Below are 20692 nucleotides of genomic sequence, written 5' to 3' on the forward strand. Positions count from 1 at the left end.
ATGAACACGTACCTAAGTCGAATGCAGTGCCAGGTATGACAGTCTGTGTGTGCATGTGTGTGTGTTTAATAATTGTAGATCAACAAGCCTGAGAAGCTGGATAAGCCGGAGAGCTGTGATAATGTGAAGGTTGTTGTCCGGTGCCGGCCTCTGAATGAACGAGAAAAAGCTACAGGCTACAAAATGGCAGTCAACGTAGATGAAATGAGAGGAACTATAACAGTTCATAAAACAGACTCATCCAATGAGCCTCCCAAGACGTTCACATTTGACACAGTTTTTGGACCAGAGAGTAAACAGCTGGATGTCTATAATTTAACTGCAAGACCTATTATTGACTCTGTCCTAGAAGGATACAATGGTAAGTCCTGTGTAGTTTTAAGTCAAGGATCCTATCTTGTATTCTTTCTATTATTAGAGTTCCTGCTGATCTTACTGGAAAATTCCCCAAGCGAAGGCTGTAGGCCCTGTGTTGTTTCTGTTGCAGCCTTTAACTTAAAATAGCCTGACTGCTGAAGGTACTTGCAGGTCTCCACCCACAATGGTTGTGCATACTATGATTGTTAAAAGTGGGAGATCAGTGATGAGCGAGACTCAGCTAAGGTTGGTTAGCTATGTTTTTTCATTTTTTTAATCCACTTGAATCTTTGCAAAAGAGACGTTTTGTTTCATTATGGGAATTATTGAGGGCATTTAAGTTTCAGTAGCCAAGCAGCTGCTGTGGTCCTGCAATAACAAGGTGTACATACCAGACTTGTGCATATATAATAACTGCGTTTTCTTCTCTAAGCTTTGCTGTCTCTGGCTAAGATGACTAGTTAGATACCTCACAAATAATCGGTTGCTTATTACCACTGGGAAGAGTGTGACCACTGCGTGTGTGTGTGTTGTGTGTCTGTTATGCATGTACAAGTAAATGTACTTTGTAAGGGAAAGCAGATGGCGGTAAGGAAGTAAATTACTACTTTTCATAACAGTATGCTGTGAGCAATGATAAGTTACAAAGTTTTAAAAGGTTTGTGTAAGATGCATAATCTGCTCTTGTACTAATATGCTCAGGTTTCAGCTGATTTAAAATTCAACTTCTTTGAATCATAGATGCATGTGCTTCATGAGCTGTGCATAGACTTGCCAATCAAAAGAAAAGTCTGCTTAGAGTTTTCAGCAGTGCAAGGCCAAATTTAAGAAGCAGTGTATTTCTGGAGTACTGGAATCTCAGATTTTCTCGATGTCTTCCTATGCTGACTGACTATCTGGTCTGAGTTGTAGCTGCACCAGCAGGTTTAGAACTGGGCTCGTATTGTGGCCTGCATTATAGAAGCCTCACTTTGTTTCCACTGTGGCTTAGTATGCTAGAAATAGTTGAGTTTTGCATTTGGTGCATAATTCCTCTAATTGAGTGTTATTAATTGGTCTTGTCTTAATTATTTATGTGTGAAACCTAAGTGTACTTGCACTCTGTTTTTTAATCGCTCTGCACAGTTTTAAAATGAGCAGACTTTGTTTTGTAGATATCTTGCAGGCTGGATAAAGCAGTGGCTCAACTCTGCTTGCTGTGGTTGTCCAGCATTTTTTATTTCTTGTAGGCTTTGTACAATATCTACTAGAGAAGCTRCCAGGTTTTAACTCTAATACTAGAGGTTTAAGTGGTATCAGGCAAAGAAGTGATGAGGTACAACAGCAAAGTTAGCAGCTTCTAAGTTTTACTTTTCTGTACTTCAGGCACTATTTTTGCGTATGGGCAGACTGGAACAGGCAAAACYTTCACCATGGAAGGGGTCCGAGCAGTTCCTGAGCTTAGAGGAATTATTCCCAATTCCTTTGCCCATATATTTGGTCACATTGCCAAGGCAGAGGGGGATACGAGGTAAATATTATCTCTTTATTGCTTCTGTCTTTTTGTTCATGTGCTTGTGGTAGAATCCCTGAGCATGGCAACAGCAACTGAAATGCTYCTCTGCCCTAGCTGAAAGACTCTTACTTCAGCAATTCTTACCTGATTAGCAGCACTGCATCAGTATACTGCTGCTTTTTCTTTGCACTGTGTTTGTGTGCGTTCGGCTTCAACAAATGCTGAAGGTCTCTAACCCACCTATTCATCTTCAGGTTTTTGGTTCGTGTGTCTTACCTGGAAATTTACAATGAAGAAGTGCGAGATCTGCTAGGAAAAGACCAGACGCAGAGGTTAGAGGTGAGCCTGCTGCTGTCAGCCTCTGATGCTTGTCTGTTTTAAATCAGTGAGTGATCTTACATCTTTTTTTTTAAGATCAGAGACACTCCTTGAAGGAGGAGTGGAAGGCGGAGCTCCTCAGCACATCAGCACTTTTTTAGAGATACAGTTGTTGGGTCTGTARAAGTCAAGTCTCTTGACTTCTCTGAATCCTTTCCTTTTGGTCAGTTGTGCAGCGAGAAACTGTCTCTCATTTGAGCACATGCATTTCCAACTCAGATGTCCCTGGCAATATTTCTAGAAATTAGAGGGTGTGATTTGAAGTCACTGTTCCCCACCAGGGGGAAACTGGTGGAATACTGTCCTGCATGATTCTTCCTTAGCCACTCTGATTCAGAGCACTGGAGTGTTTTATGTCTAAACAAGAACCTGGAGGAGTAAATTACTGTATTGTTACGGTACCATTGAAAACTACTATTCAGGGCTCTCCCAGGGATGCTCCATCTAAACTATTTCTCTCTTAGGTTAAAGAGAGACCTGATGTGGGAGTTTATATCAAAGACCTATCAGCCTATGTCGTAAACAATGCAGATGATATGGACAGAATCATGACTCTGGGCCACAAAAACCGTACGTAGCATTGCTGTGGGCAGGGTTTTAGCTCCACTGTGTCAGATTGCATTACAGGGTGAGGAGTTGGTTGTGAGACTCCAGTAAGAAGTTTTGTTCCTAATCCTAATACAGGAAAGCTTTCTCAGCTGAGCAGAACAAGAAGGATCTCTTGCTGAACCCTTTCTGTTCRGGGATAGGTAAAGAAGGCTGAGGTCTCCCACATCAGCCAGTCCCGGTGGGGGCATGGCGAAGACGACTGCCTGCCATACAGTGATGTTAGTGAGCAGTGCTGGGCTGATAGCGTCTTGGCTCTTTTCCTCTTCCAGCTCTGATCAGGATGAGCAACAGCTAGCCTAGTGTTGTGCTGTGATTAGGAAGTGGTTTGTGTTTTCTTGAAGACTTCTTAGTTAAGCCCAGATCCTTTTATAGACTAAAGCTCTGACTTACTGTTGCTCCTGGCATGAATTGCTTTGTCTCARTTTTCTCAAAATACAATTGTTCCGAGGGATCAGCTGGGAATCCCTTAGGCTGTTGGTCTTTGCAGTTTAAAAAAGAAAAACAAACAGGAACTCCCACTGCTTTTGTTATGGGAGCTTGCTGTATGCCTGAAGCTACAACAGGTAACAATGCTGCTAACCCAGACTGGAGACGTGCTGCAACTTCAAAGTCCACATACAGTTTGCTGCTGAGTCTGAGCATCCCTTTTCAGTCCTCTGAAAAACGRGGTTGAGCAGAGATATGCAAGTGACTGACAGCAGGAATGTTAGGGAAGTGTGTGATTCTGCAGGCATCATTGCTCTTTTTCTTCCTCTCAAAAGGTTCTGTTGGTGCCACAAACATGAATGAGCACAGCTCCCGTTCACATGCTATCTTCACAATCACCATTGAGTGCAGTGAGAAAGGGGTTGATGGAAACATGCATGTTCGCATGGGCAAACTACACCTTGTTGATCTTGCTGTAAGTAGGAGCAGCCAGATCTGCCATAAGTGTCTAGTGTGACTAGRGCTTTTCCTAATGGGTTAAGGTATCTGTTGCATTTTTCTTCATCTGCTTTCTGTTACTCCCGTTCCAGGGTTCTGAAAGGCAGGCAAAAACTGGAGCCACAGGACAGCGATTGAAAGAAGCTACTAAGATCAATCTTTCTCTTTCCACCCTGGGAAATGTCATYTCTGCACTGGTGGATGGCAAGAGCACTCACGTACCCTACCGTAACTCCAAACTTACACGGCTCCTTCAGGATTCTCTTGGGGGCAACTCCAAAACCATGATGGTAAGCTGAAATGCCTCTACCATTGTCAGCTGTCAAGCTGTGTTCTTACAGGGAGAATAAGACTAATTTGTCATGAAAACAGCCTGGCATTCACCTGTTTTTTTCAGAGCTCTTCATAGTTTAAAAAACCTTGTATATGCTTTTCCTGTCCTTTTTCTTTGCCTGGGTACAGAAGAGGCTGTTAGCATTGTGCAAATTAATGCATGTACATGTGATTGAATGGAAACTCTGCTTGGGCAGGCGACAGCAAYCTTAGTATGGAGGCAAGTTTGGGGAAAAAATGGCATTGAGACTTGCAGAGCTAAGGATAGGTCCTTCTGAAATTACTTGTTCTGGGCTCTGACATTCGTGTTGTTTAACAGTATCCTCTAACTCCTGTGTGTGACAGTGTGCAAACATTGGTCCAGCAGACTACAATTAYGATGAGACTATCAGCACTCTCAGATACGCAAACCGAGCCAAGAACATCAAGAACAAGGCCAGGATTAACGAAGATCCCAAGGATGCTTTACTCCGCCAGTTTCAAAAAGAAATTGAGGAGCTTAAAAAAAAATTGGAAGAAGGTGAGATTCCCCTTGCTCCTAGTGTTTTGTAGCTGGTAGAGGTCACTCTCCTGACTTCTGTTTTGTGACTCTTCTCCGGAAGAGGTGTTGCTGTAGCTGAAGAACAGCTTCGAGGGGGCGAGTGTGGCTTAGTCCCAGCGGAGCCCCAGGTTTGCCCGCTAGATGGCACTTGGCACTAGGGTAAGGTCATGGCTTCTGGGGTAGTTTAGGTGTGCCTGGGCTTTGCCTTGTGAGCAGGAGGGGTCTAGGCACAGCTGCACACTGTATAGGGTTTTAAAAAGCACATTAATAAAAGGTCAAATGTCTTGTTTGAGGAGGAGAGATGCAGTTTTCAGGAGAAAAAAATGAATCAGGTTTGTGGAGCTGGATGTTTGAAGCACTGCACAGAGGAGTAAGAGTGTGCTTTAAGCCCTGGAACTCAGTGGACTTGTGAGACTATTAATCCATCAGCATGCAAAGGCTCTGAGAGAGTTTTTCCTAAACAATGTCCTTGGCACATCACCTCTCTCTGGATTTTACCTCTTTCCCCCAAAAGCTTTCCCTCCCTGCCAGTATAGAATATCTGTAGCAGGAACTCCATATTGATTGCTGCTTAGAATCTCCCCCATTCAGGAGAAGCRGGAAATTATTGGTAACTCTTTATTGTTGGTTAGGAGCTTGGTATGGCAATTTCTATCCTTGGTGGGGGGAGGGTGACTTGTTAATTTTAGATTTCAAACTATAGAACAGACAGCCTAATGTTTGTTAATGACACTGGGAGGCCTGGGTGTTAACKGCTGGACTTTGCTCTGTTTGGCTTCCAAATTCAGCCTGAAACATCTCGGCATCATGTCTGCAATAGCAACAATGATAAACAATGGTGAAACTGGTCTGTTTCTCAGTTAGCAGCTGTACAGCTTCATGTATGCAGCTGTATGTTTAAGTAGCAAGTCTGAGTGAACTTTGCTCATCTGAGCATTTTCTCTTGCATCTCAGACTGAAATGAAGATATTGGGAGATCTTACTAGGAAAACTTTAGGTCAATCCTTCAGTAGTCCAAGGATGCTTTATTTCCAGCTAAAACTGCCCATTTGAGCTTTCACATAGATATATGCTGACTTCACAGCATTATGTGGCTTGTCTTTTCCTGAGTCATCACAAGCCCTGTGTCCTCAGCAGTTAGTRACTTCTGCAGCTGCTCAGCAGCTAATGTCAAACTCTGACTTTGGACAAATGCGGCTGTCACAATACTGAGCTGATATATGGTGAAATAAACTGCATCAAAAAACACACTGTTTTGTTTTAGGGGAAGAGATTTCTGGCTCTGAGACCAGTGATTCTGAAGAAGAGGATGATGATGATGATGGGGAAATTGGAGAGGATGGGGAAAAGCGGAAGAAACGACGAGGTAAGGCAGTGAACTCCTGGCAGCTCTTGGTGCCGCCAAGCTTCTCTTACCCAGCAGCTGGTGTCGGAAATGGCAGTCAGAGCCAAAGGGACAAAAGTGCAGTTGGAGGGCTGCCCTAGTGCCGCTGCAATTATCATGCCTCTTCTAGAAACGAAGCTATCTGCTGTCACTGTAGATGGGCAGCTCCAAGTCTGCATAGTATCTGCTTCCACTTGGGTAATTGTGCTTGCAGCAGCATCCTCTTACGTGGTGATTCCCTGGTTGCTGCAGGGTGGCTGTGTATGGCTTGTTACTTTGATTTCAAACACTTGTATTATGGAACCTGCCATGCTCACAGAGGTGAGAGGAGGAAGACACCAAAGACCAATGGTAGGTAGATGCGGTTTTAATAACCGTGGGAATGGTTGGAGGGGAATTCTAGCTATGGTTTAGGCAAGGGATTCGTTTGTCTTATGGATGCAACTGAGTCTTCATTCTAGAGCAATATTTCATATTGCTAGGGGAAAAACATGACTTTGGGGTGTCTATGTCCTAGCTTAAAAGCCATATGGGAGCTTCATGTACATCTCTTGGGAGCACTCTGAATGTTCCCATGGGAAAGTTTGCTTTGTCCTACACCCATRTTAAACCACTGCATAGTGTGTAGACCACAAGGAGTGCTGCTGAACATAGAGCTGCAGATCACTGTGACATGAAAATCTAGGAGAAGCTGTGGCTTCCAGGGAGCCTGCTCTGCCCCTGAAACCTCTGTGGTTTCTCTTTACAGGTGGCAGAGAAGTTGTGCTCAGTGCTAGACCTCAACTTCCAGCTTCTTTACTATGTTAACTTCAACAAACTGCCTTTCTATCCTGAAACACCTACATTTGTTTAAATAGCATTGCTGTATTAAATGCACTTTCTTCATTTTGATATCTGTCCAAGCAGAGTCTTAARTGACCTCTGTCAGAGGGTCCTTTGCTGGCCACTGCCTTTGGTATAAGCTGTAACACAACTTTTACTATTTCCCTGCCCTCTGTATTTTCTAGCGGCAAGAAGGTTGACCCTTCTCTCCATCAAGAAAACCCACTACCCAGTCCTCCCAAGAGCATCCTCAAAGTGGTGCTTGAAATGAGTAGAGGACTGATAGCTCTGACTTACTCAACTTTCAAAAGCTTTTGTAGTTAAGTTCCCCAAGTAAGGGTACTATTCAGCAGAATTGTGCTCAGTGAGTGTTCTTTTGTAAGCTGATTCTGCCTTCTAGAGGGAGAAGTGCATATTGCCATGTATGTAGGACTGGAAAGGACTACAGGTCACCAAATCCTCTGCTGCTGATGTCTGTGGCCTTTTCCAGTATGATTTTGGTTTTCTGTGCTGTTGCTTACAATGCAAACAGCCTTGGCATGTTGTTTTAAGTTATAGGCTGGATAAGAGGGGTTTTAACTGAACTGTCTGAGCATGCTATTTTGTGCTGGTAAATGGTGGCTTTGCAAGCTGAGTCTGGGAGGGATTCTAGCAAATGCTTCCTTATGGAAACATGTGCCTTTTAAAACCAGTTTGCTGCCTTTCTGGGTTTCTTTCCTTTAGAACTAACTTCCATCTGCATGTTTCTTCTTCTCTGGGGGTTTTTCTGTGGGGCTCGTCTCTGTTTTCCAGGCAGTAGCAGCAGCAGTAGTTCAGACTCTACATGCTCTGTCATAGAGAAACCTCTGGATAAATCCTTCACTAGTGAGTGGGAGCTCTTAAGTCCTTTAAGCTTTGGTCTTTTCATAATCTGCACACTCCATTTTGTAATGCCACACTCTTCCCTGCTGTGTCTATTGGAAGGATAAACCTGAATTTATAACTTGGCTAAAGCATGCTTTTCCTTTGCTGCTTCCATGCTTGAAACAATTTAACATGTATATTGTTAGCTAAACACTTGAGAGAATATGAAACAATTTTGGTATGTTGCTTGAACAAGATCTAAAGAAAATTAGGGAAAAGTATGTTTAAAAACGAAAACAATGTGCACTGCTTGTAACTGCTGAGTTCTAAACATTCCCTCCTTTAAAATGTCGGGAAAGAAGCCTGAGTGAACTCTTTCAAGGCAGATACTACAATATGAGCACGTAAGAAAACACAGCGCATTCTGTATGTCCAGTTGTCAAAGTTGTTAGACTGTTTTCCCAGTTAGATGTGGAAAGAGTAGAACAGTTGACAACAACACTACATTAGCTTTGTTTATGCAAGAAAAACTCAAACATTTTTTTGGTTGGCTTTACTTTGGCAGACTTACCAAAGGAAAAAAAAGTTTAACTGCTCCAGTATATTAAGTGTTTAGCTATTGTCAGGCTTAGTTCACAAGGTCACAAGGAATTGGGATTCTGGGCTGCCTGTGAGGRAAGCCTAGACTGCTTCTCCTCACAGATGAGACCTTGTCCCTTTAAAAGCCCTACAACTGATTAAGGGTGGCTTTTGGAGAGGAGGGAAAAAAAAAGGTAAATCAAATCCCAGGCTGTGGCTTGTAGGAACTTAGCCACTGTTGTACTTTCCTTGTATAGGAACTTGTATATTACTGTCCACCCTCTTCACTTTGCTAGATGTGGAGAATCTGGAAAGTCTTGCTATTTAGTTATACTTCTGTTGAAGTTATACTGGCCTCATTAGTGGAAAGTGTGAGCTAAGAGAAAGTATCATAGTAGTCAAGAAGGTTCAGAGCTTTAGGGAGACCTTTGGTGGGTCATATTATTGTAGGCTTGGAATCTTGCTTGCTTCGAACTTGTTATTTCTAAGTTTGCTTGAAACCTGAATATTTGGATGAGGACAGTTAATAGCAAACTGCTGGCCGCTGTGGCACTGGTAGATCAGTCCATCTCTCGTATGCTGAAGTGAGCTCCATTGTGGAAATTGCACTGGGCTCTTGATTAGGAGAAGTATGGCTGTGTTAATGTGCTTTGGGATATTAACTGTCCTCTCGTGTGCCTTTTTTGCATGTGATGTCTTTCATCATTCTTTCCCTGTCCCTACTGTGTCACTGCACTTGCTTAAATAATGAAAACTTGCTATATACCTCTATGGAAGCATCAGTTACTGCAAATTAACCTACTAATATCCTCCTGTATAATTAAATAGAGAAATCTTGTGCTGAGACTGTGTGTGCAATTGTCATAACTTGTAAAGAATTGGCTCAGAAACTTGGTTGAAACTTAGAACAAGTTCTGTGTATGCTAAGATTTTACAGATAATCTAACAGAATTGGCTACATTGGAAAAAATCCGAAGTCTCCTATTCAAGAAGAAATCTACCATCTTTGATTGTTTCTTAGGGCATGATTGTTGCGGCAGGCTCAAAATGTTACATTTAGGTTCTGCATTGCATTGAATGGGCAGGAGAATGCAGGAGTGAACTGAAGATTATCCTGGATATGCAAAGCGTTTTTCTTTAGTGCGGAAAACCTCCCTGCTTGAGCATAGAATCATGATGCATTGTTTGCTGTAATGGACATTTCCTAGTGATGATGATTCTGTGTTTTCTACTCTAGAAATAAGCATATAAGGTAATGCTGTTCTGATGCTGATGATCTTTGTTCAAAGTGATCAAGCAATAACATATTTTCTTTCCTCCCCTTTTCATACATATGCTGCCTCTCTGCGATTTGCTTTCTACTTCCTCTTAATGCAAGATCAAGCAGGTTAGTGTAACCGATTTCCATCTCCATATAATATAGCTACAGAACTTGTTAAAGGGTCTTACAACTATATCTAGTTTACTTTTTCTCTCCCAAAATTGAGAATATATAGGGCTGTGTGCTGATATGTAAGAAGCCTTCATCTAGCTTATCTTTTCATGTGAGAATCTCTGTACAGCTCTTTCTCAGAAAGCAAAGACTTTAGAAGCTTCTTGACCAAAGATGAACTGGTGAGATCTTCGCCACAGATCAAGTACACTTTAAGCATGCTGGATGTTTCACTGTGAAAAACAGCCCCTTCATAATAAATGATTTCTCTTAGCTTCTAGACACTTGGATACTATGGGATGTTTCTTTCATCTGGGAAAGAGCAAAACAAACGATTTATCTCTTTGTAGTGAGTAAAGGGGAATTTGAGAAATCCATTATAAGCTGTGCTCTCTTACCCAAAGTAATCCCCAACGAGCTCTGTGTTCACCTGCCCTGGGGACTTTTGCCATTACAGTAAAAGCTGATTTGAGACTTGTGGGATGATTTCTGAGAGAGGCTGCTTCAATCTTTGTTCCAAAATCCCCATTTGTTTGGAAGCAGCCCTTCAGGCTGATAGGTTCAGTGAGTTGCTCTGGCCGCTTCCACTGTAACTTCTGAGATGTGCTTGATTTGCTTTAATGGTAGTTATCTTTTAAAGACTCAGTTGATAAGTCACAGCAAGTCTCACTACTTTCAAATCTGGGTAGTCACTGTTACATAGATCAGACACCATCCAAAAGCTTTCTCCTATTGCTTGTCATTTCATAGGGCTGCTCTGAATTTTCCTGGTGTCTGTAATATCACAGTAATATGTTCTTAGAATACCTGCTTTGACTGTCCTCCTTATGGGGTTATCTTGCACAATGAGCAAGAGGGGAAGAAAAATGCTTACCTGAAATTTGGAAGATAACTCTTGCTAGCCTAAATTTTTGTACATGTAACTAAAGGCGATACTCTTTTTTCCTTTCTAAGGAAAAAAGTTTCCATAGTTCTAAACTAGATTAGAACACTTGAGTTTCAAACTCAGGCTTATTTTTAGGCAGACTTCTTTGTAGGCAGTGTTCCTTCTCCTCTAGAGTTTGTTCTTCATGTGGCAGTTCTTGGGGTTTCATTTATAGATTTCTCTGTGTGTGTGTGTGTATATATATATGTATATAAAACTATATATATATTATATATATGTAAAACTATATATATATTATATATATTTGACCATGAGCCAGCAGTGTGCCCTTGTGGCTGAGAAAGCCAATGGTATCCTGGGGTGCATTAGGAAGAGTGTTGCCAGCAGGTTAAGGGAGGTGATCCTGCCCCTCTACTCAGCCCTGGGGAGTCCTCATCTCGAGTACTGCGTCCAGTTCTGGACTCCCCAGTACAAGAGAGACATGGAGCTATTGGAGAGAGYCCAGCGTAGGGCTACGAAGATGATCCGAGGGCTGGAGCACCTGCCCTGTGAGGAACGGCTGCGAGAGCTGGGCCTCTTCAGCCTGGGGAAGAGAAGACTGAGGGGGGATCTCATCAATGTGTACAAGTCCCTGAAGGGAGGGTGTGAAGGGAACAGGGACAAACTCTTTTCAGTTGCCCCATGTGACAGGACGAGAGGCAATGGGCAGAAATTGAAGCACAGGAAGTTCTACTTGAACGTGAGGGGGAATTTCTTCCCTGTGAGAGTGATGGAGCACTGGACCAGGCTGCCCAGAGAGGTGGTGGAGTCTCCTTCTCTGGAGATCTTCAAGGCCCGCCTGGATGCAACCCTGTGTACCATGCTCTAGGTGACCTTGCTGAGCAGGAAGGTTGGAGTAGATGATCTCCAGAGGCCCCTTCCAACCTTACTGATTCTACGATACATACATATATATGTGTGTGTGTGTGTGTGTGTATATGTGAGTGTGTATGTAATATAGAAATTTTTATATATATATATATATATATATATATATATATATATATATTACTAATTAGATTACTTTCTAGTTATTGTTGTTTTATGTGAAATCAATATATAACTTCCTGCTATATAATAATTTTGTATGTTTATATATTAATGTGTAAAAGTTATATACTGTTACTCTTGTGTAGGAACTGGTGTCAATTGGGCAGAGTTATAAAGGCATTTGAAAAACTTGGGGGCTCCGAGCTGGGCATAACTCTTGAGTCCTGACAACTAAATTGTTGTTAAATGTAGTTATCAACTGAGGAATAAAAGAAAAGTTACTGTGATGCAGAGACTGTTTTTATCTATGAAATTTATTTTCCCTGTCTCTTTCAAAGGCAAAAAGAAAGTTTCCCCTGATAAGATGGTAGAGATGCAAGCAAAGATTGAAGAGGAGAGAAAAGCTCTTGAAACCAAACTTGATATGGAAGAAGAAGAAAGAAATAAAGCCAGAGCTGAACTGGAGAAGAGAGAAAAAGATTTGCTTAAAGCTCAGTGAGTATCTTGCTGTGAGCAGCTTGTGCAGCACTGTGGATTTTTTCCTTAATCTACAACTTAGCTGTGGATATGGGGAGATGCCTGTAATAAATAGTTCTTATAAACTGAACATCAACACTTGCTGTTATCAGAGTGAAAGAAGGGTTTCCTTTTTGCTTTCAGAGGTTAGAGCAGATGTGAAAGACAAACTCTTCTGCTACAGACTTCATCTAGTAGAGAGAAATGGCCTAGAAACTTAAATGAACCCTTTAACTCTGGGGACTTGGAAAGAGTAGCGAGTTTTATTGCTTGATTAATGGACAGGAGCTCTGTAGCTAGTCAGGCTTCCAGCAGCACTCTTGCAAGAGGAGATTTGTTTTGTACGTAGGAGTTCTCCACACTGAAGCTGAAAAGGTGCTGAGATCCTGCTGTGACCCATGCAGATGGGGCAGTCCTGTCGAGAAGTTCCTCAAACAACAGCCAGCATTCCTGCCCTGACCCCTTCTTGCTTGCTTCCCTGCTACTAAGTCCTGATGGAGCCTGTGCTCCTGCCTCTGGGCTTTACTGTGCTGGCTGGGCCCTGGCAGAAGAAGTCTTGGGGAGGAGGCACCCTAGGTATCCTGACAGTAATGCTGGTGCCTGGTAGTGCCTCACAGAGGGGAATTACTGCAGGAGAGACTTGTCTGCTAACCTGGCTGTATAGAAGTGATGGGAGCTGGAGCTCAGGGAGCTTCCTGCACTTGCTTGCACTGCATTGTTCCACTTAAGCCCTTAGCATTCACAGGGCTGGAAAAGCTYGTCTTGTTGCCATCTCCAGTGTAAAATTGATTTGGGCCTGTCTTGGAAGCACCATAGAACAGGATACGTTTGGCTTTAACATATCTTTCTCTCTCCAGACAAGAGCACCAGTCCCTKTTGGAGAAACTGTCTGCATTGGAGAAGAAGGTGATTGTAGGAGGTGTGGACTTACTGGCAAAAGCAGAGGAACAAGAGAAACTTCTAGAAGAATCAAATATGGAGCTGGAAGAACGACGGAAGAGAGCAGAGCAGCTTCGCAGGGAGCTTGAGGAAAAGGAGGTGGGATGAATACTGTAGCTGTTTAGAAACAGCAATGATGGCAGGGCATGCCATCTTGTGTCAGCATTTTTTCATATGGGCAAACATGGCTCTGCTCTGCAAGCGTAGCAGAAGCTAACCGGTTTGGAGGGCCCTGACGTCTGGGAGGGCATTGGCAGCGCTCACATGTAGGTCAGTGACTTGTAGCAGTGAGATTGCTGTGGGTGTGAACCAGCCTGGCTAAGCCTGGTCTCCCTGCTTTGGCAAAGGCTTTTTCTCCTCCTGTTTATACTATTGCGTATAGCTTCTTAAATTATGTTAATGTGTGGATGTCTGTGCTAAATCTTGCACACAGCAAGAACGCTTGGACATAGAGGAGAAGTACACCAGCCTCCAGGAAGAAGCACAAGGGAAAACTAAAAAGCTGAAGAAAGTTTGGACCATGCTTATGGCTGCAAAATCAGAGGTCAGTATCTGAAGTGCTCAGCTCATGCTGACCTGTGACTGAAATGGGGAAGAGTTAAGCCCTTGGCTTTGTAACTCTTTTGCAGAGTTTCAGGTTTAGAAGTCTCTGCTTTCTCTTTAGTTTATGTAATTCAAAAAGGGCTAATTGAGCCTAGTAACAGAGCTGTACTGGGGCACATTGTGGAGCTTTTCTCCCTGCCATGCTGATGCAGGGGGTAGTATGTGGGAGGCTGTGAGACATCCAGAACTTCAGGGAGAAACACTGGTTATTTCTGAACAAAGCAAATTGTCTGCTGGCAGCCTGATCTCCTCTGTGCAACTGCCCAAATGCTCCTCTGCTCTTAGCTCTCCTTCCTTTCTGCCTATTGCCTTCTTTCTCTCTTTCTTTATGACAATGTCCTTTGGCTGGTATCTAGTATCCATGTTTTTACCAAAAACAAAACACACTTTGTAGTATCAGAGAAGTCTTCCTTGATCTTGCGAAGGACATAACTTGTCTGCACATTCTTGATCTGTTCTTAGCTGGTGCAGAGCATGGATTGGCAGAAGACCGATTTATTTTTAATGAAACCAAAAACTTTATGCCATTTTTAAACTTTTTCTCAACTGGAATGTTTCAGGTGTTTTTTTTTCAGAGATAAGTATTCTTGTACTTATAGCCAAATTCTGCTTTTATTTCACAAAATATTTCACAAAAAGCAAAAGACTCATGCAAGCAAAAGACTTTTCATCCTGTTGCTATATCTTAAGCTAGCTCTTAAAGACTTGGTTTGTTGTTTGCAGATGGCAGATTTGCAGCAAGAGCATCAGAGAGAAATTGAAGGATTACTGGAGAATATTCGGCAGCTGAGCAGAGAGCTTCGTCTTCAGATGCTTATCATAGACAACTTCATTCCTCAGGACTACCAGGTAAAGATGGAGAATATATGGCTTTGATGTAGGCTTGTGCTGTGTGTACTGAACCCTCTGGCTTTTAATCTGTTGCCCAAAAATGGAATGAGTCAGCTTCCTTCCTCTTCCTTGAGGTACTGACAGGGAACTGAGTCTTAAGTTTTGTAGCCCACAAAATGAGTTGGAGTGAGCCTGAGCCTTCATTTGCTATGGCTCAGCTGAGCAGGTGCAACTGTTAAGCAGCAGGAGCTTGATTGCTTTGTCTGTGTTGTCTGTGTTCATGCTATTTGGTTTATTAGTCCTGCATGATGTTAAAGTAACAGAAGGTGTGTTTGTCAAGTGTCTTTTCTAAGATCTGGCAGATCTATAATTAAAGTTCAAATGGAAGATGATCAGAGTTAATGAATGCATTTGGCTCAAACTCCCATGATTATGTGAATAATGAATGCAGGATGGCCTGTCATATTTCTCACAGAAAATGAGAAATATTTTTTGATAACTCTGGCTGTTATGATTCCATGATTGTAGAACCTGCTTTACTGAAATATACATCATGTGTAAGGGCTCTATAACTAGAGTGATATACTAATTCCTGTTCTCTACTGAATATTCCTCTGATTTAAAAAACCTAATCAAATACACTGAAAATGTAAATGGTATGTTCACTGTGCCCTTGCTCTGGATCAAAACTTGTTCAAAAACTTGTGGGTTCAAAAACTTCAAAAACTTGTTCAAAACTTGTGGGCTTTTTCACTTTTTAATTTTTACTGTGCTTGAAGTTGTGATTGCTAATGTCTGAAATTAGTACAAAGTAGATTTCTTGTTTTCTTTAGTCTTACATATCCAAAGTCTGTAAAATCCATGATGTGCTAAAACACAATGCGTATTATTAGAAATTGTAAAAGCTATATCCCTTAATTTTTGTTTTTACATATTATAGCACTTGTATCCTGATGGTATTGGCGTAACTGGAAACCCACGCTTCAGTGGGAACTCCCAGCACACACTATTTGAGTAGTGTTTTCTCTTCTGTTGTCTTGAGAACACATGCAGGATTTTTTGAACACAGTATAGTTAAAAGCAACCTGGAGTGGTCAAAGCTGTTCTTGAACAGTTTGTCCAGGTTTTTGGGTTGAATGGTTTGGGAGATGCATCTGGAGTGTAGGTAATGCAAGTCTGACAATTACTCTTCTAACTTCTTCCTAGGAAATGATTGAAAACTATGTTCACTGGAATGAAGACATTGGAGAATGGCAGCTGGTAAGCTGACTGAATCATGTGCAAGTTAATGTGAGCCCAAACTCCTGAGGAATTTAACTGAGGCTAAAAATACCTTCATACAGCTGTGCACAGATTTGTAATATATGTAAAGGATTTTAATTATGGGTCTCTCTTTTTTCAAGAAATGTGTTGCATATACAGGAAACAACATGAGGAAACAGACTCCTGTCCTGGATAAAAAGGAAAAAGATGTAAGTGACTACACCTAAACATGTATTGAACTGTGGAGATCTAAGTTCTATCAGTTAGGCCTATTTAAATATCTATGCCTATTTACAGGAAACTTGTCTAATTTCAATTTTTCTTGTTTGAGATGAGTGTTTTCTAGTGTTAAGGAAGAACTGTTGTTTGCAGTGTATAAAGTGTTTCTAATTTTCTTTTCTTAGCCCTTTGAAGTGGACCTTTCCCATGTTTACCTAGCTTACACAGAAGAAAGCCTGAGACAGTCTTTGATGAAGCTAGAGAGACCGAGGACTTCAAAAGGAAGATCCAGGCCCAAAACTGGTAGAAGGTGAAGAACTTTGGAGTATCAGTATGTAATGGGGGATTTACACTGGGGATAGCTGAAGTTTATACACAGACTTAACAAGCATTTGAAGGCGTTTGATTAATGAGAAGACAAAATGTTAAAATGATGCATTGTATGAAGTTTACTAATGCCAAGTATAACAGAACTAAGCAGAGATGCCTTTACTGAGGTAAAATCATGTCCAGAAAGACTTGTCTGTGGGAAGTCTTCTGATGTCCTTTGCCATGTTCCCCTTTTCTGGCTGCTTGTACTCTGGATTAGTTTAGTAAGTGACACATTGGCAGTGTATATACAGTAATTATTGGAGAGTAATATGCTGTTGGAGATTTCAACATGGGCTTTTTAGTTTTGTTTTTGGTTAGTGCTTATTTAAAAGTTAATGCTATGTAGTTTTTTTCGGAATCTGTCTAGTTGCTGTCTTTCCGGGACAGCCTGGTAATGTTTATGGCTTCCCCCACACACACCTTCTTTCTTTTCTGCTCTCCAAACAGAAAACGTTCCGCAAAGCCAGGAGCTGTCATTGACTCTCTGCTGCAATAGGTTTGACGGATTCAGAACTGCTATAAAAATCAGTGAGTGTATAATGCTTGGCCACAATATGAAACCCAAAAGAGTAGGCACAGTTTGACAAAGTGGTTGCGAAATCCATACCGTATTGGTATGGACCTTTATTGAAAAAAACATTTTTTCCTTAGTTGCCCATATATTGTATGTTATATTAACATAATGTTAAACTGGTATATATGGTGGTTGTGAAATTCTATGTTAAACAATTGTGTTGTGCAGGGAAACTATTGTTGGCAATCTTAAAGTGTATAGAAAGCAAGGTTCTAGATGTGTGTTTAAGTGCTAGACGTGCTAGCCCAAAGTGGTTGGTTAAAATTTAAAGCTGATAAATCTGACTTATGTTCTGCTTTGCACATAGAAACTGGCGGCTTTCACTTTTTTTTTCTGTTGCACTGTTCTATGTGTTTGAATGTGATTGCTGCAAACCTGTGAGTTAAAAGGGTTTGATGCTCAAATCAAGTTATTTTAAATATTCCTCATTATATCTATGAACTTATTTTATATGAGATACATGTCACATTTTATCCCTTTATTTGCAGTCTTACTATACAGAGTAGTTGTCATACTTCTGGGAAGGCACAGTGTTCTGTTTCAGTGCAACAAGTATGTAAAGTTGTGCTTTTTTTTTCTACTTGTGTGTAATCTCCTTGCACTGCAGAGAATGGCCTTTGAGGCAAAGGCAAGAAAATACATTTTGTTTTCCTCCTCTTTTTAAGACTGTGTTGGAGCATTGCTCTAATTGTTTCTCATGCTTCTGACTGAACTGGTAAATTATTAATTTATATGAATTGTTTTATTGTAATCTTGACAGCAGAGATTATTTAAAGAGAATGTTCTGTTGCTGAAGTCTAGATTCGTCTTGCGGACACTGAGCATTACAATTCCATTTTCTCGTCCCTGCTGCAAAGAGCACTGAACTGGTGCTCTATAAACTGAAGATGAATTTGACTCTCCTGTTAAAATGGGCATGAACTGCCCCTTTTTCCTAGAACAGTAACATCCTCTAAAGTAGTTGATGCTGTCCTTGTCTGTGTAGACTGTATCATCTGTTTCTGGCTATGCTTTGAGAAAATAATTCTGGTCTTTGTTAATAACCATCTGTTTGTGGTGGCTGCTCATATTCTTATTTTATATTTATGCTGCTAATACAGATAACACTTTAATATATTACTCTTCTGTCATGGAGAAAATTAATCTCCTTTGGACTGTTACATAACTAATGCTAGAACATATCAGTTGCAGGTATCCTAACAGTTCCTATGCCAGTGTGGTGTTAATTGGCTATAATTTCCATATAGTCTTACTGTTACCCAGAGTTTAAAAAGCTGATATTGACAGGAAAAAATGAGTCCGTAAGCATGACATGATGAAAAACAAGACAAGTCCTTGGGTGTGCTTAGTTTTTGCTAGTACCTGCATCTACAGTTACTAGAACACTCTTGTGAAGTACTTACAGTAGTTAAAGTAGTCCATATCCCCTTCTTACTATTGTGATGCTTAATGGAGTGTACTGTGTGGATCTATGACAGGTGTGAGTTGTCATTTGATGAGTAAAGCTGTTCTTTTAATAGCATGTTTCATACAGGAGAATTTTGGTCTGCATCAGTTCTCAGAACCAGGGATGGTAGTTGTATTTCATTGTGTTACRTTTCCTGTGTAAAGATAACTTGCTGAAGGATCCCTTTTTAAAGGGGTTTCTCCTGACCTGTGCTTTCGAAACCAAGTAAAAGGACAATTTACTATAGACATTTTTGTTTAAGATCATCACTGACTTAGATGTCACTGTGAACCATGACACTGAGTTCAGAATATTTAAATATTCTGAAGGCATATGCTGATCTCTTAGGTTTAGTTCATATTATAGTCTTGCTGCTGAAAACAGTAGTACTTTAGGTATAACTGAGAGAGTCTTAGGGCAGGGGAAATGTGCTTAAAGAAAAGTGTTTGCACATACTTTGAAAAGACTGGCTAGGATTTCATATTAGAAATTAGTTTTCAAAAGCACATCACTTTCTCCTGCAAGAATCTTAAGTAGGACACTACCATGACCATGCTGAAGACGATCAGTTTTGGCTTATCTTTTAACTGTATTGGGCTCTATGTCGGTTTCTTTTTTTCTTTTTCTTTCTTTCTTTTTTTTTTTTCCTCCCCTAGAAATTTTTTTAATTCAGAGAGCCTGGCTTGAAGGTTTACTATATGGGCCTCTCTGTATCCATGGATAATCTGTGAATGTATAATGTACCCATAACCTGTTTTAAAAAGGAATGGCTTTGGTTTGTTTGGGTTTTTTAATTACTTGGCCAATACAGGTTGTGGTGTTTTCAGCTCAGTAGCTGCTCTATAGTATATCTTAATATCATAAACTAACTTTATATATACCCACACACACACACACACACACATATATATATATATATATATCCACACATATGATGTTTACCCACCTTCCCATCTTGCTACTAGAAGTTCCCTTTCATTCGAGAACATCAACCTTAACATGGAATTTTTCTGCATTCATGTTATTTAGTATTGTTCTAAATGAATTATTTCCTATTTAACTTGTTTCTGATTCTTTAAGAGGGGAAAATTCTCCTTAGTGCCTTTCACTAACTTTCATTGTCTGCGCATGTCCTGATTTTCACCTTTCTCAACAGCTCTATTTAGCTGGTTCTGTATAAAGGATAAACTCCTAGTCTGTTTATATAATTTGTCTTCCTATTTATTGGCTTTCTAACTGTTTGTTTCCGATTATTCTTAGTTTTCTGATAAATTCATTATACTGTATATTATCAGTATTGTGTCGTTGGAGCATGTTCATACCATAAAATAAAATTCTTGATTCCTAATTCTTTCTATCTTCATGTTTTTTTCTATTTTATGCATCTAACCCACTGAAAGCTGGGAAAAACTTTAAGAAGAGTGGCTAAAATTGTCTGTGTAGCTCTAACATATAGCACTTATTGGAGAAGTTCAGAGAAGTGTAGTTACCCTCATCTAACCATCAGAATGTTTTCCAGATATTAGTGGAGCTGGTTGCCACTGGAGAGAAGACAGAATAAGTCTGTATTTTTACAGATGCAAATTCAGCTATCCCACTTGTGTAGTTTGAAGTACCATATGAACTTCATCTGGTAGTTGTCACTTCGAGTTTAACTCCCGACTGTGATTCCTCTCCAGGACAGGCGTCTCACACGCTGCTGGAACAAAACCATTGTTGTCAGCTAGGTGAGTTTGGGGAGTGTATGGGACCCCATTGCCAAGCCCTGGGGCAGAGGGGATCCTGTGCCCCGACTAGGTGCCCCATCATAGGTGGGATAGAGGTAGGCTGGGCAGGACAGGAGTGGGTTTTTACAGAACTCAAAGGTCAGCGGGTGAGGCCAGCAGAGAGGTTAGTTGGAGCTGATGTGCCCTTTGTTCAAGCTCTGTCATGCACCAGGCTTGTTCTGAGCAAGCCTTGGGGAAGAGTGTGCAAACTTGCAGAGACGATTTAGCTTGAGAGAGCCCAAGGGAGCCAGAGCACTGAGAACAGCTTCTTGTCCACTGAAATGCAGCCAGAGCTGCACATATTCTTGCTTACGTATGTGCACTGCATAGGTGGGTATTGCCAATGGGGAGAGGACTTCTACACAAGTTTGTTTTTTAATTGTCTTCGTGGCAGGTCTGTCACATCCTGTATTAGTGCAGATGGTATGAAGTTAGCTGAGGTGATTAGAGATGCTCAGCTCTGTTTCCTCTGCTGCATAACCTGTATTGATCTGCATTGCATTTATTCCTTTAGAAGAAATCTCTCAGCCTACTCATTCAGTAGGTAACA

At 41.1% G+C, this 20692-nt stretch overlaps 1 protein-coding gene across 1 annotated transcript; it reads left to right on the top strand.

Annotated features, from left to right (window-relative positions):
• KIF3A (kinesin family member 3A) lies at positions 1–19724 on the top strand. Its single transcript, XM_085312666.1, has 17 exons — positions 1–33; positions 79–361; positions 1723–1867; positions 2107–2191; positions 2695–2800; positions 3601–3740; positions 3856–4053; positions 4442–4616; positions 5902–6003; positions 11951–12107; positions 12986–13166; positions 13501–13611; positions 14394–14519; positions 15708–15761; positions 15905–15973; positions 16169–16293; positions 16803–19724. Exons 1-17 carry the CDS (start codon positions 1–3, stop codon positions 16849–16851), a joined length of 2139 nt encoding a protein of 712 aa, XP_085168792.1. The 3' UTR covers positions 16852–19724.
• The last annotated feature ends 968 nt before the right edge of the window (positions 19725–20692 follow it).

The sequence above is a fragment of the Rhea americana genome, unplaced genomic scaffold, assembly GCF_003343005.1.
Source record: "Rhea americana isolate MKP2758 unplaced genomic scaffold, rheAme1 scaffold_37, whole genome shotgun sequence".
Taxonomy (NCBI): Eukaryota; Metazoa; Chordata; class Aves; order Rheiformes; family Rheidae; genus Rhea; species Rhea americana.